Source organism: Crinia signifera, chromosome 2 (genome assembly GCF_055691185.1).
Source record: "Crinia signifera chromosome 2, ASM5569118v1, whole genome shotgun sequence".
NCBI lineage: Eukaryota > Metazoa > Chordata > Amphibia > Anura > Myobatrachidae > Crinia > Crinia signifera.
The window spans coordinates 137,078,910-137,093,839 of record NC_139218.1 but is presented as its reverse complement, the minus strand read 5'-3'; the positions used below and the strand labels follow the sequence as shown (position 1 = coordinate 137,093,839).

General features: G+C 43.4%; 2 protein-coding genes across 3 annotated transcripts in view; one reads left to right on the top strand and one right to left on the bottom strand.

Moving 5' to 3' along the window:
• The window catches only part of CIMAP3 (ciliary microtubule associated protein 3), a 29,570-nt gene extending 24,858 nt beyond the window's left edge, over positions 1–4,712 (top strand). The window contains exons 5-6 of the mRNA XM_083171080.1: positions 270–387; positions 4,188–4,712. Coding sequence (XP_083027206.1) covers positions 270–387; positions 4,188–4,256 — 187 coding nt within the window. The 3' untranslated portion in view covers positions 4,257–4,712. The remainder of the gene's footprint in view (positions 1–269; positions 388–4,187) is intronic.
• A 4,486-nt stretch (positions 4,713–9,198) lies between these two features.
• AMPD2 (adenosine monophosphate deaminase 2) overlaps positions 9,199–14,930 on the bottom strand; it is an 89,962-nt gene continuing 84,230 nt past the window's right edge. For both annotated transcript variants that reach the window (XM_083172945.1, XM_083172946.1), the window contains exons 16-18: positions 14,734–14,907; positions 14,522–14,632; positions 9,199–12,038 (exon numbers count right to left, since the gene is read on the bottom strand). In XM_083172945.1, the coding sequence (XP_083029071.1) occupies positions 11,808–12,038; positions 14,522–14,632; positions 14,734–14,907 (516 nt within the window). In that variant the 3' untranslated portion in view covers positions 9,199–11,807. The remainder of the gene's footprint in view (positions 12,039–14,521; positions 14,633–14,733; positions 14,908–14,930) is intronic.

Below are 14,930 nucleotides of genomic sequence, written 5' to 3'. Positions count from 1 at the left end.
GCCTTGAGTCCTGTTGGAGAAAGTGCGCTATATAAATAAAACTTACTTACTTACAGTACTTACATCAGGAGTGTCAAGGTTAGCTATTACTGCTCTAGAGGATAATAGACGGGATCTGATTGGTTGCCAATAGCAACATTGCATGTGAAATAGAACACCCATCTTAGTAAATTTCCCCCATTGTCTCTGTATGTAGTGACAGGCAACTGTAGGAAATTGTTATCAGAATATATATTTTCCTGTATCAATATTAATTCACATCATTCTAGTCCTGGATCATATGAGCATCAAACAGAGCAGGGCAGAAAAGTATCCTGGCCTGGAAAATTTGGATCCCCAGATTGGTCAGCTGTGCCAGCTCCTAAGAAGAAGACGGTTCGTGTAGAAGTAAGAGTTACAATTCAGTCTTTTTTTTAATACAAGATAATATAGTCTGTAATCACTGCAGAAAAATGATTCATAGTTAGGGGGGTATTTAGTGCCTGCCGATATTTCTGACAGGGGAATTAGCAGCGGGCACTTATTCAATGCTGTTGTTCCCGACAGCATTGAAGAGGCAGCTCAACAGAACGGACCCAACTTTAAAAGCAGTCGGGTTCGTTTTGCCGAAAACGTCTAGATCTCGACAATTCATGGCCGTTTTCGCCGATATGCCCCCTTTTCACCACTTGCCAGACGGGACATTGAATCACGTCTGCTGATAATGTGGCGAGCGAACCAAAAATAAGCCAGGATTCCGACAGTCGGAACCCAGGATTGAATACCCCCCTTAATCTCTGCTTATTTACACAAAATGTCTTTCCAAGTACAGGAATCACCTGCTAATCCTGTACATAGCCAGGGATAGAGGAAAGACTGAAACCCTGACCCTTTTTCAATCTATCATAAACATTTGTATTAATGTGATGTAACTCATACAATAGTGTCAGTTTCTTAATTGTTTCTCAAATGTTAGATAATTAATATAGTGATTTTCTCTGAAATTATAACCAGAGCTTGTATGCCATTTAATCAACTAACAGATAAGTATATGTATGAGGGTATGTAACAATATAGCCATGCTCTAAACATAGCTAGCACAATGTAAACCTGCAAACTCATTCTACACTAATATCATATCATAGAAACCTAGAAATTGACTGGTTCATCTAGTTATGTTTTTTGGGATTTATTTATTTATTTAGTTACTTCTTCTAAGGGCTCCTTTTAACAACAAGGCATAACTCATAAGTACTCACTAAATGGGCTATGTCCTCCTTCCAGAATATAACAAACAGCAGTCGGTAAACTAAGATCACCACTGGTTTCATTGTACTGTTTATACCATCTATAGATGGTGATAACGATACAGCTCTTATTGCTGGCAATAACAACCCAGCAACAGGCTTTCTGTCTTCAAGCAAAGCCTCCCATGCATTTCCAAGACTCTGTCAGGTGAAGTGTCATTCATGTATACAGAATTGCCGTCTCATTCGAGCATGTCAAATGGATACTGCAAAAGAGGGGAGTGTCACTGGACCTTGCCAGAGCTGTATGTTATATTATATACCAATTGTCAGGATCTGGACTTGCTGTTTGCCTGGCAATGACTCTGGTGGGCCAGTGGAGGGCGCTGGAAACTGGAATACAGGTGGTTTTATGTAGCGAGAGTTCATGCACAGATAATTGTTAACTGGTAGCACTAGAGCACAGTCACTGTGGTACTCTGGAGCTGGAAGGTGCTGGGATGCTGGAAGAACTTTAGAACGATGGACGAACCGATGTTATGACTAGAGAGTGGTAAGAACAGGTAGCTATATAAATCACAGTCTTGGAACTTAAGGTGCAATACCGGTTGGTGATCTGATATATCAGGTCTCGGTCTGGGAACCGAGGGTAACTGAATTGGCCTTGGAGCCAATAGTAGCAGAGTCGGCCTGGGAGCAAATGGCAGTAGGATGGGCCTGGGAGCCACATCTTGCACAAGGTATTCCTGGACTGGGCACAGAGGATAGTAAAACACCCTGGAGATAGTGGCAGCAGATGAAATAACCAGGGAGCAGGTAACAGCGGGGCCCAGGTATCCGGATAGCTAGAACAAGCCTGGAACCTTGGGAGCTGATACTGGAGATTATCACTGGAATGGACAATTGTCCGAGGCACTGGAAGACTCTGGAAGGCATGCTTATATTGCCCAAAGTGGGTACTGGTTGCCTGCTGGCCACAGCAGCAGTTTGGACAGAATCAGAAAGAAGTCTTACTTGGTTTTACCTGAGTCATATGATCACTGGGAAAAGTGCTGGAGATGCTGGATAACTGTTCAGGAGTCAGCTGACTACAGGTGTCATGGCATCGCCCATGTTCCTCAGGGCCCGCAGGGAATATCAGGTGAAAGTGGCCACATGGGGAAGTCTCAGGGACATCATGATAGCCAATCTGCGGTGTAATGCTGGGTACACACCAGGACGACTAGGGCCCGATCCCCTCAATCTAGATCCAATTCCGACGAATTGGATGTAGATTGTGTGGTGATTGGGCCCTTTTCTGTCCTGGTGTGGACCGATACCAATCCGATGCGCGGTCCCGCGGGTCGGTCGGTCGTTATTGAGATCCTACCTGCTGCAGGTAGGATCTGAATGACGACCATACAGCCGGGTGCGGGTCGCAATCGGATCGGACCCGCTCACGGTGCACATCGTGAGTGGGTCGTGCCCCCCCACGTCACCGTGAGCGGGTCGAACGAGACACTGATGACCCACTCACGATGTGCATCGTGAGCGGGTCGTCCTGGTGTGTACCCTACATTAGACACACCAGCGTGCAGGTAAGTGGTGTGCGCAAACAGCGCTATCACTGCGGTTCCTGACACCAATAGCATATCTATTAGTATCAGCTGCAGCTGCATCTTACCTGAGTTGCTGGCAATATACCCAGTCGAGTTTCACAAATACTGTCACCCTTGTCGAAAAAGCCGATAACCATCCCTTTTTGCAACTTGAATAAATCACCCTTTTTACTATGACAGCAGCAAGTGATATGTGTGGAGACGGCACACCTTATATACACCACAAGTCAGTGCATGACACATGATGTACTGTACTTCATGGGCTATACGCTGCCAATGTCAAATGTAGGAGGTGGTCATTATAATGTGACTGAACTGTGCAGTATTGTTTTTTTAGTATGAAGAGTAGAATAAATGGACTTTAGTACAAATAGCTGTTTAGTTGATGCAGGAAGATATTTACTAGATTGTAAGCTCCTCCGAGCAGGGCCCTCTTCGCTCCTCTTGTCAAAGCCCTCTTCTCTTCACATTTCACTCACAACTCTCCTATACTCAAACACTCAGTGACCATCTTTGTCCGCATACTCATCTCCATCATTGGCCTCAAGCCTCTAGTTGTATGTTGATTGAGTCCTCACTACTTATATTTAAGCTGTAATGTGTATTGAACTGTGGCTCTCTTTATTTGTACTCCTAGTTTTGTTATTTATTCGGTGTTATGCCAAGTTTTGTCTCCCTGTACTGTTCCTTTCTACGGCGCTGCGAAACACTTGTGGCGCCTTATAAATAAAATTGTAATAATAATAATAATTTGGAGTAGTCCCACGCAGCAACAGGACGGTAGGCGGCTCTCTCGCATCCTGCCGCTACCTAGTGAAGCAGCAGGATGAAGTTATATGCAACCAAAATCCAGTTATGATGTCACGGGGGGGGGGGGGGGCTAAAAGTACCATCTTACATCATTTATGTCCCACCCCTACTTGTGAACCAACCAGTCACGGGCATTTGTCCTCATTGGAGGTGGGGCCTAATGACACTACAGTGCAGTCTCTTGCTGCGCCTCTCAGGACCTCTTCCTGATAGGAGACAAACAAAGTAGATACGTATGCACATAGTGGGCCAAAATGCAATAGGGTGCGAAAATCAGAAAGTGAGGGATTTTGGAAGTTTCCCTATTTTTTTAAAGCAGCAATCAATTACATGGCAAAATCAACCTGCTTTTTTCACTGTCAATGATTGCTGCTTTAAAAAAAAATAGAAAAACCCTCCCAAAATCTCCCACTTTCTGATTCTCACACGTACTGCTGTAATTGGTTGTTTTGCATTTGATTTTCATCTTTGGTTTTGCTGTACAACAATGAATTTACATGGTCAGATTATTTTTTGATATATAGATTTTCACTGTGTTTATTCTCCTTTTCAGCTGATAACAGACAGAGAATTGCGGAAGAACAGGAATCGAGTGGCATATCTGAATTTATTTTATTGCTAAATGAATAAAAAAAATTGTAAAAACAGGTTGAGTATCCCTTATCCAGATATCTGTTATCCAAATTATTCCGAAAACCATACGTTGCAGAAAGTGAGTTTTCTAAAAACCTACTGGGGACACCTGTACCAGCACTACTGGGGACATGATATATAACTGGCACTAAATATGTACAAGAAAATGATTGCTTGGCAGTGGAGGAAGTACCGGAGACAACGGAGTTGGTTGCCGCCGGGCGTTTGAACTTAAGGGGGCACATGACTGTCTCCATTGCCTCTGGTGCCCCAGTCACTTACATCAAGAAGCGCTGCAGTGACATCAGGACACGGAGCAGCGGTGGCGCATTTGATCGAGCAGTAGGACTTAGCAGTCGGAGAGAAAGTCCTACTGTCCGTGCCTGTCATCCACGCTGCAGCTGCTCAGGTTGAGACTGGAAGACAGATGTGCCAGGGCAGTGACAGAGTGCACACACCTGTATCACTTTTCAGTGTGTGGCTGTGTATGTGTGCAGCGGTGTAGGGTGCAGCCAGCGCACCCGGAGCAGGCTTATGTCACAGCGGCCCCCCTCACTCCCCCCCCCCTATCCACCCACACATTGCAGTGTACTGGCTGAAGTGAACTCATCACTGTGCAGCCATCACTGTGCAGCCATTAGCCCGCTGTTACCTGGAGGAGACGGGGTTCCCTTTCATCTGTCGGTCAGCTGAGGAAGTGAACTCCTCACTGTGCAGCCAACAGACCACTGTTACCTGGAGGAGGGGGGGTTCCCTTTCATCTGTCGGTCAGCTGAGGTCAGAGACCTGCGCACAGGCAGCCGCGGGGTTGAGCAGCGATGACTCACTACAAGCTCGCCCTGGCCGGCACATACACACAACGGCGCACAGGACACAGCAGGGGGGCACCCTGCAAAACCTTTGGCGCTCGGAGCACAAGCTCCACCGGCACCACCCTAGCTACGCCTCTGTATGTGTGCGCCTATGTGGCTTTGAGTGTGTGGGGAGTGTTTGCCTGCGCATTTGTGGCTGTGTGTAATCATGTATGTGGCTGTGTGTGTGTGTGTATATGAGGCTGTGTAAGTGGCTATGCATGTGTTCATACTGTATGTGGCCATATGATCCTTAATTTGGCCCCGCTGCAGGGGTGTTATTTTGCCTCCGGGCTCCTGGTGAACTTACACCACTGTTGCTTGGCATTCAAATTCAGTGCCTAAGATAGTATACAAACTTTGTTTCATGTTTTGAAATCTTGCTTTATGCACAAATAAAATATATTTGTGTGTATTTCATGTGTTTGTACAACATAAATGCAAGATACCTCAAGATACATCATAATCATACATATAAAATATTCTGAAATATGGAATAATCCCTTATCCAAAATTCTTCTGGTCCCAAGCATTTTGGATAAGGGATATTACACCTGTAGTTTTATACAGTATAATAAAACAAATTTATGGAGGAATATTTGTATTTCATAGTTTTACAATGTCTTGTATAAATGTTAAATATGACATTTTTTTTTATTTTGTTTTCCCCATTGCTGATCAAATCTCCATGTTTGCTTATACAGCCAATCGCAACCTACTGTATCTAGCTGATGTAACAGGACGTCAGCCGCTCACCCAGTTCTCGGACCCGGTGCCCGGCCCAGACTGACCCACAACAAAACATAATAGTTTTGATCTTACTTTTACACTAAATCCATCAGCCCGGTGCCCACCGCCCATGGGCACTGGGGACAGCACCGGGCTTCAGCCCGATCAGGGTTAATTCTTGAGGGGGGGACACCATTTTTTTGGGGGTGGGTCCCCACTCCCTAGGGTCTCTGTCTGGGCTGAACAGTCAGGGGGATTAATGCTTTGGCCTGATGGGTCCTTACAATGTTAAATGGCCCCCCATAGTCAACGCCACCCCAAGGATCAACGCCAACCCGAAGCGTGGCGAGCGCAGCGGTACGCGTCCTCCGACCTTTTCATACCCCCCCCTATACACGTTGGCGTGGAGTTGATTTTATATAGTGTGGCGAGCGCAGTGAGTTCGAAGTGTGCAGAGCGCAGCGAGCCCGCTAGGGGACGCGGAATAAGAGCCAGAAGCGTGCCGAGTGCAGCAAGCCCCGCTAGGGGACGCGCAATACATGTAAAGTAATCCGTGTCCCCTCGCGGGGCTCGCTGCGTTCGCCACGCTTCGGGCTTGGTGGCCCTTGCTGAAATCAACTCCACGCCGGCGTGGATAGTGGGGGTATGAAAATGTCGGATAATGCGTACCGCCGCCCCTCGCGCGCTTGCTGTGCTCGCCATGCTTTGGGTTGGCGTTGATAGTGGGGGTGGCGTTGCCAATGGTGGTGCATTTCACATTAAAAGCACCCAACAGGGTGCTTGTACAATTAAAAATCGGATCACATTGCATGCCGCTATATTGCATGCGATTCGATTGTATAACATGTAATACAATCAAAATCGGGGGCGCCGTGCTAGGAAACAAGTACCAAAAAAACTAACTTTTTAGAAAAAAAATCATATTATTGTAAAGTATTTAGTCCTACCCAGACAAGTTCTGTCTGTGTTCACATATTGAAAAAAACATGCTTTGTGGAGACATATGACACACAATGGTATGGTACACAATACAGTTCCTTCTGGGGACCAATTTGGTCTACATTTCTACACACGATTTGTATTACAACACTGACTGAAGGTGTTTTGTGGGGACATCGTGAGAGTCAGGTGGTGATAATTTACCAGGAAAAATATAAGCCCTAAATATTTAATTTATGCCATTGGGATCTATACATTTTAAACGTCTTTATTTCTTCCTTCCTCATAATTCGGTCTAATTTGTTTTCTAGATCTCTTTTTATGTAGTATTTAGAACTAAGATTTATCAGAAGCCTAATTTAAATGCTACTTTAATATGTATTTGATTTTTCATCTTTCCCCCCTATTCCCCTTCCCCTTCTTTTTGTTTTCTGTATCCCAACCCTTTCCACAGGTAACAGAACAAAACTCTCAATAAAAAATATTGATGCAAAAAATAAATAAATTTGACCTTGCAGTACATACAATGCTTCATACAATTTCAGTTCATGGTGAATGCTTGGACAATGGGACGTCCCAAAGCAGTCCCTCTTTACCAGTGGGAACACTCCCGAGCCGCACTTAAGGCCCCTCGCCTGAAGGCAGCATCTGTCAAACCTATAGAATTTAATGAAGGAATGTGCAGAGGACCAGGTATCAGCTTCGCTGAGACCAGCACTGGTTGCCTAGCCAATAGATAGGCTTGATGGATTGCAAATGGAAGCAATACTATGAACATAAATCTGTAGTGTTCTAACCACATCTAACAATTGTTAGGAATCCACAGTGGAAGAAGAAGATGGGTTTGGAACAAATGCTGGCACAACAATCTCTTGTGAGGTAATCCATTCTCGTGCATAGCACTGCTCTATCTTCATAGAACACTATGAAAGGAGCACAATGAGACAAAGCCCCGTCAGAAAACCTACGGGCTAATGCGATTGACAGAAGGAAAACAGATTTACAAGTGAGTCATTGAAGATCTACTGAATCCAAAGGCTCAAATTGAGCACCCTGAAGCTTCCGAAGAACTAGGGGTAAATCCCAGGGATGCACTGGAGGAACAACTGGAGGTTGAAGATGTAGCACTCCCTGTAAGAAGCTGCAGATTGTAGAAGATGCCACATGCCACTGAAATAGCCCTGAGAGGGTTGAAACGTGCACCTTTAATGAGGGAAAATGTAGGCCCAATCTAAACCACTTTGCAGGAATGCCAGGACTCGATAAAGATGGAAAACTCTAGGGTCATAATGGTGTAGAACACACCACTGGAAATATTTTTGCCAGCATCGTCTGATCGACCCTTGAAGAAAAACCTCTGGAACTCCCAATAGCCACCCTGTCAAACTGAGCTTGACCAGATTGGGTTAATGACACAGTCCCAGCAACATCATGTCTGGTTGGAGAAGGAGATGCCAGGGAGGAGTGATGGATATTCTGTGAAGGTCCTCGTACCAGTCCCATCTGAGCCAATTTGGGGCATCTAAAATTGCTGTCACCCATTCCTTTGTCACTGGAGGGAATATGTACACTAGCTTGAACAGCTAAGGGGCCGTGAGGGCATCCACAAGACATGCCGCTTCCCAGTTTAGTACCCCTGGGATGTACACCACTGACAGGGAAGGCAGTAACTGTTCGGCCTAATGGAGGATTGCAGAGACATCCCACATGGCAGCTCGACTTTTGACACTGCCCTGTTGATTTATATATACAACAGCCTTCGTCTGCCATGGAGCTTCATTCCCAACTGACAGACAGCACAAAAGATCGCTCGTAGCTCCAAGATGTTGATGGGCAGACGAGCTTCAAAGTTCGTCCATGGACTCAACTCCACCGACTAAAGCTCAAATCAGCCCAATCCTGACTTACCATACAGCAATCCCACTGAGAAACCAACAAAATAAATGAACTGCACTAAGTAGGAGATATCAGAGGATTTTATATTGAATATTCTTGCAAAAGTGCACAAAAAGTGATGCCCATCGGCAAGTCAGACATGTAGGGGTAAATTTCCTAAGATACAAGTTTTTAAAGATAGGATGTTGCCCATAGCAACCAACCAGATTCTTCTTAATTAATTAGCACCTTCTAGAAGATAATAGATAGAATCTGATTTGCTGCTATATTCAATAGAACTCCCATCTTAGTTAATGTACCCCTTAGTGATTTTACCCACTAGTGTACATTAGTCATTAGTCATGCCAATTGGGCAGATATCATGGCATAGTCTGTCACCAGTCAACAAGAGGACCATATATAGATGATCACAAATACAGTGTTTGTAGTTATTTTAACACTTTAACTGTACCTCTATACTATACTATATTAGTATTGGCCAAAGAATCATGCGGTTGTTAAAAGTAAACACAGATACTCATTGAAACATATCTTTAATTACCATGCAAATTCCAAGATCTGAATAATTACATGTGGTAGCATTTGTAAGAGAACAACAGACCTGTAAATGAAAGTATAGTGCAGATACACAGATATTAACAAACAGCATGCAGGGAACACAATAGTATAACCACAGTGATACTATCACAAACGAATACACATTATAACTAGCTGTGCCTGCCTGTTCCTGTATTTTTAAATATAGGCATCACATCATTATATTGTTGTCCAGTAATTCCAATTCTAAATATAATCTTAAACACAAGTATAGCAAACTTTCGAAAATAGAATGATATGTTAGTACACACACACACACAAAAAATTACTAATTCTTGCTGGTGTGTTGGTCACATCAATGAAAAAACTATAGTCCTGAGATATGGACAGATTAAAATGAAATATACTGTAGTTCATGCTTTGTCATTTTCATACTACTATTTATAAGTGAATTTTCACTGGCTCAGTGACAAGTTGTCAGACAATAAAAAACTATAGCAATGTGTCATAAAACAGTGAAAATATTTTACTAATAGTGTAGCTTTAATAAAATCAGTGACAAGCCAATGCCTTTATTTTGTGTCAACACACTACTTGAGTGTTGCTAGTTATTAATATACCTGTTTGCTGTTTCTACTCATTTTCTCTGCTATAAGAAAAATATATCTTTAATATAAAGTGGCTAGTGGACATACAGTATATAAAAATTTATATGGCAATTCACTGTGGACAAGCAGTGTGAACCATACTCATTCTCTATCATTCTGCAATTACACCCTGCCTAGACATGCAAAGCTAGACCCCTCTGCATCTCTCAGCGTATCTTTTGCAAACACAATACAAAAGTAAACAGCATTTCTTTTGTCATGCACTTTTCCCTAGAAGTATTTTCTATATCCCTTCACTCAATGTGGCTAGTATTTGTGTACCTTATCATCCACTGCACAAAGTGCCAATGCCAGTCTCCTCTTGTTTAAGTTAATAATTGGAAGTAATTTCCAAAGCATAAGATGTCTGCTGTGAGACATACTATAGAACCATATCAGGAGCTGTCATGCTCCTTAATTTGTGCAAATATGCCTGGATTTCCATCTAAGTGTACTTGGGTTATACAGCAAAATGTGGTGTGCATTGTGGTGTGCATGGGGGAGGGGGGGGGGGGGGGGGGGGGGGGTGTGTGTTACTGAAATTCGATAAAGGGATGAAAAGAGTGCATTTTTAGAGGAGGTCCTTCCAGTCCTGAAGGGTGCATGGCCATCTGCCCACTGCAAGGTAACTTATATTAGGTACCAGTTTAGAGTGAGAGGCTTTGGCCTTTGTGCTATGTCTTATAGGCCCTTATTCTGGTCGGTGCGGATATATCCGCGTGCGTTCGGGCCGCCGATGTTTTGTATCTGCGCATGTGCAGAGGCGTCTCTGCGCATGTGCGAGCGGGGCGTACGGCCAAATCCCGCATGATATGTGAACACTCCGAACAGGGGGTGGAGAGGGCCGTGAAGGGCTATTTGGCCTCATTACCATATGCATACGCCCCGCGTTTCATGGGCGTTCCCATGCAAACGCTGGGCGTACGTATGGTAATGCAGTCGTGACGCACGTGTAGGGGGCGGACATATGACATCGCCGGATGTCAGCTGCCCGCCCAGATCCCTGCTTTTGCACGGAAACATGTCCGTGTGGTCTGAGGTTGCGGGAGCTGGTGGAGCACTCGGTCCTGCATTCGATGGTCTGCGGGGGGAGGTTCCCTTAGATGGAGGAGGCGTATTCCGTGAAAAATACAGTTGGCGATCCGTATGGAAGGCGGGGTTTCGCACGCATGGTCCTGGCCGCATATTCGGATCCGGCCGCACCGACCAGAATAAGGCCCATAGAGACATCCATTTTGCACTTTAGGGGAGAATATTTATAGGTTTGCTCTGAGCAATGTATTAGAAAGCTGCATACATATATGCTATAAATGATGTTGGCCATAAAAAAAAAGACTAATCTAGCATTACTTTAAAGAAAACTTGTATTTTATTGAACGGGGTGGTAGTAAAGTGGTAGAATTTTGCGATGATTACAGTATTGCACAGGTTGTTTCTGTAGTTTTCTGTTTTTTTCTGTGCACATTGTAAATGACCTCCATATTATTTTCTTTTTATTTTCATTGTTTTTTAATAATATGTATTTTTTACTGAGAATGAGTGTTATCTGCAGATGGATTCTCATGATGCTCCTTCACCCAACTCACTGTAACTGCCTCAAATGTTCCTATTACTCAGTGCATCTGTTCTTATCTTCCAGCCTAGCAATGATCAGTCTCCTCTTTGTTTTGATAAAATTTGATATAACTTTACCTCATGTTATGCCATATAATATTCTTCTTGTGTTACATCACCCTTTCCTCTAATGCTTGTGGCTCTACTCTACCTGTCCTTAAAGTTCCTCTCCACTACTGCTTTCTTATTCTCAAGATCTCCACCCTTCCCCTAATGCTCTTTTGTCATCCACATATAGTGAACCCCATGCGCTTGGTCATTCACAACCCTGACTCTTCTCCCCATACAGAGTTCCTTCGTTAGTCAGGGTCCCTTTTTCTCTTCTCTTTAGACATCTTCTTCCTCTGTGTTCTTGCCCAGTCTACTTCCCATAGACAGGATTTCCTCTGGGATGGTCTCAAGCTCCTCAATCTGCAGAGCCTGTATGATCAGCATCAGCTCCTCGCACAGGGTCTCATAACGATACCTAACACGGATGTCTGGCACATTGGTTCTGCGGATATCATTTGCCTCTGGACCATCACGCACGTAATTAGGACCAAGCCAGTAGCTCTTCACCTGTCACACAGGAAATATTAGAGTAAATTATTTAGCAGGACCATCTCTCAATGCATCTGAGTTTGAACACACCAGATAGATAGATATATATCTGAATTAGTATTAAAGGGGCAGCTGTCACAGGTTTCAGGTAAATGAGCTTATCTAGGGTGCATGATAAAGCTATGATCACAGTAACAGAGGTTAATTAAAAATCAACCAAAATATATAGATACAGAAGTACCAACACACTCGCCATTTATTTAAATAATTAAATAAAGAATGGGGTTTGTATGTGTGTATATACACACATACAAACCCCATTATTTAATTGATTATTTGAATGTTAAGGTGAGTCAGTTTGTTGTAGCGAGTGCTGGGCCCCCTGTCTTTGACTAGACTAGTTATACAGCTAGTGATGTCGGGCTCGTTCTGCCGAGATACCATGCTCAATGCTGTCGGGGAAGACAGCATTGAATAGGGCCAGGCGGGCATCTCCCCGATGGGAGGTGCTCGCCGGAGATTGAATATCCCCTTATTCTGAAGAACGGACATTAATACTTCCTCAAAATTCTGATGAATTGTGTCAGCTGAATGGACTAACTGTACGAATTGGCTAGTTGGTACTTGTTAGAAGCGCACTCCGATAACCCCCATCTGTTTCTTTGTACACCCCAGGCTCTCACTAACAGGAGAACCTTATCGGAGGAGCTGCTACCTTTTTTAAATTTAGCGCACTACGGAGGTTAACACATTTGTTCATATACATATATATATATATATATATATATATATACAATAATTCTGTATTGCCTACTTTCCCATTTTGATACTTATTTATGGAGTTTATGATATTAAGTACAGTACATTGGTTTATTTGCACTCTACCTCAAACAAAGTAAATCTTGTTTACTTTAAGAACGCCAAAAACAACCCAATGTAAAATAGCAGTTTACACAACTTCAGCACTTACATTGACTATAAATTAGAGAACTAGAAATTGTACCAATTATCGAATGACTGCGTATGCATGCCATACGCTTTGCACAAATGCGTATGGATTGTAAACGCAAGGGAGCCGCAGTTTGATAGAAAGCTGGCATTTGGGCTGGAAAATCTGCCATTTCTGGGTGTTTTGAAAAAATGTAGGCGTGTCTAGTAATTTTCGAGGAGGGTATGTGATGTCAGAGATGACCAATTCCAGCCTATCTCAGTCGCAGATTAGTTCAAGTCTTATACCTACTCACATTTGATGTTTCGGGGATTGTAAATGGCAAGGAAAGTTTTTTGGTACTTCCTCATCTCTGCGGCCACCGCTATGCCAGTTACATTAGCTGCTACTTAACTGCTACCGTAAGGATTTTCGGCGAGGGAACTGTTACAAATCTGCTCTAGAGGCATTTTTTGAGGTAAAAGATCTTTACTATATTTAATTTACCGCAAACTGAGGAGGATGTGGTGACTTTTTTGCAGCAGACATTTTACCCCTCCGACAACTAAAGGTACTTTCACACCACCCTCCTGTGTCAACGCCACCCTCCTGTGTCCACAACATCATCTATTACCTTTAGTAAAGTTGTGGCAAGTGAAGCAAGCCACCGAGCCCGAAGCGTGGCAAGCGAAGCAAGCCTGCAAGAGGACGATGATGCTTAACGTAAGTTCCGTAGCGTAAGCGGTGGCCGAAAAGATGAGGAAGTTATTTCTTTCTTTCTGGGCAGCGGATTTTTCTTTGCAGTCCACTACAAATTCTCTATTTAGCAATCCATGCTGAATTAGGGCCCAAACAGGTAGGCTTTTAACACTGCAAATACTTTTCCTAACCACAAAATATAGGGAAAGACTTCATATTTGCTATGTTGTATACTACTAATCTGTTTGCAAAAATATTAGAGTCTGTTTTTGCTTCATGGCTGATGCTATCATTCTACATAATGCCCAGATACACAACACTTTTGTTGGTAAGCTGCTCAATCAGAGGTGTGTCACTCAGGTGCCAAAAGGGAGGGGTAATTCTGTCTAGGAAAAAAAAAAAACAATTTGTATCCAAATTGCACACTGAGCGAAAAATAACTACATAATAATCAGATAATACAGAGATCTTGGTTGCATATATCTGTAGATATAGGGCTAAGCCCCCAGGCCGTACGTCAATTGCCCAGATACCCTGATCCTCTTTTTGATACGGATGATGGTTATGAAACTATGCATTTGGATAGGAGCAGTGCAGTCACATAAATGCATACAACTCAGTATATGGTTATTCAGACATGGCTTCAGGCGATAACCGAGGCGTTCTTAGGTGTTTGAAGAGAAATCATGTGACCTCAGCTATTACCCCATTTAGACTGTTTCTATCGCTCACACTAAGTGACTCCTGTGCTATCCACAGACTGCGCACACTTGAAAAATCATTAGATGGCAAGTGAGTTGCAAATGGATTTACAGCTATAAGCCTGTTTTGATGGGACATTCTATTAATATTGAGTAAGTATTTATTGTGTCACCTTGTGAGGAAAGCCGCTCATTAAAACACTGTTTCTTGCAAGCTCACACATGTCACAGGAGCTCAGTTTCCATACTTGGGTTGCAATGCTGTATTCTTCCATTAGAGGCTCCTGTAGAATTTATGAGATGGTATCAGACATGTGCACAAATCTACAAACATCATGCATTGGGCAGAACAAAAAAGCCTTTATATCCCCTCCACCCACAATACCTTTGTGAAATGAAATTGTAGTGGGTCATCTGTAGAAAGTGACACAATAAGGCCACGTGACAGGAAATCAGGGAGCGGATTCCGGTGATAACTCAGGAACAGACTGTTATTACTTAAAGGAGACATGGCAATGCCAATTTGTGCCAGGTAATACAGATACTGCAAAACTGGGGCCTGAAAAAGAATAAACAAACATA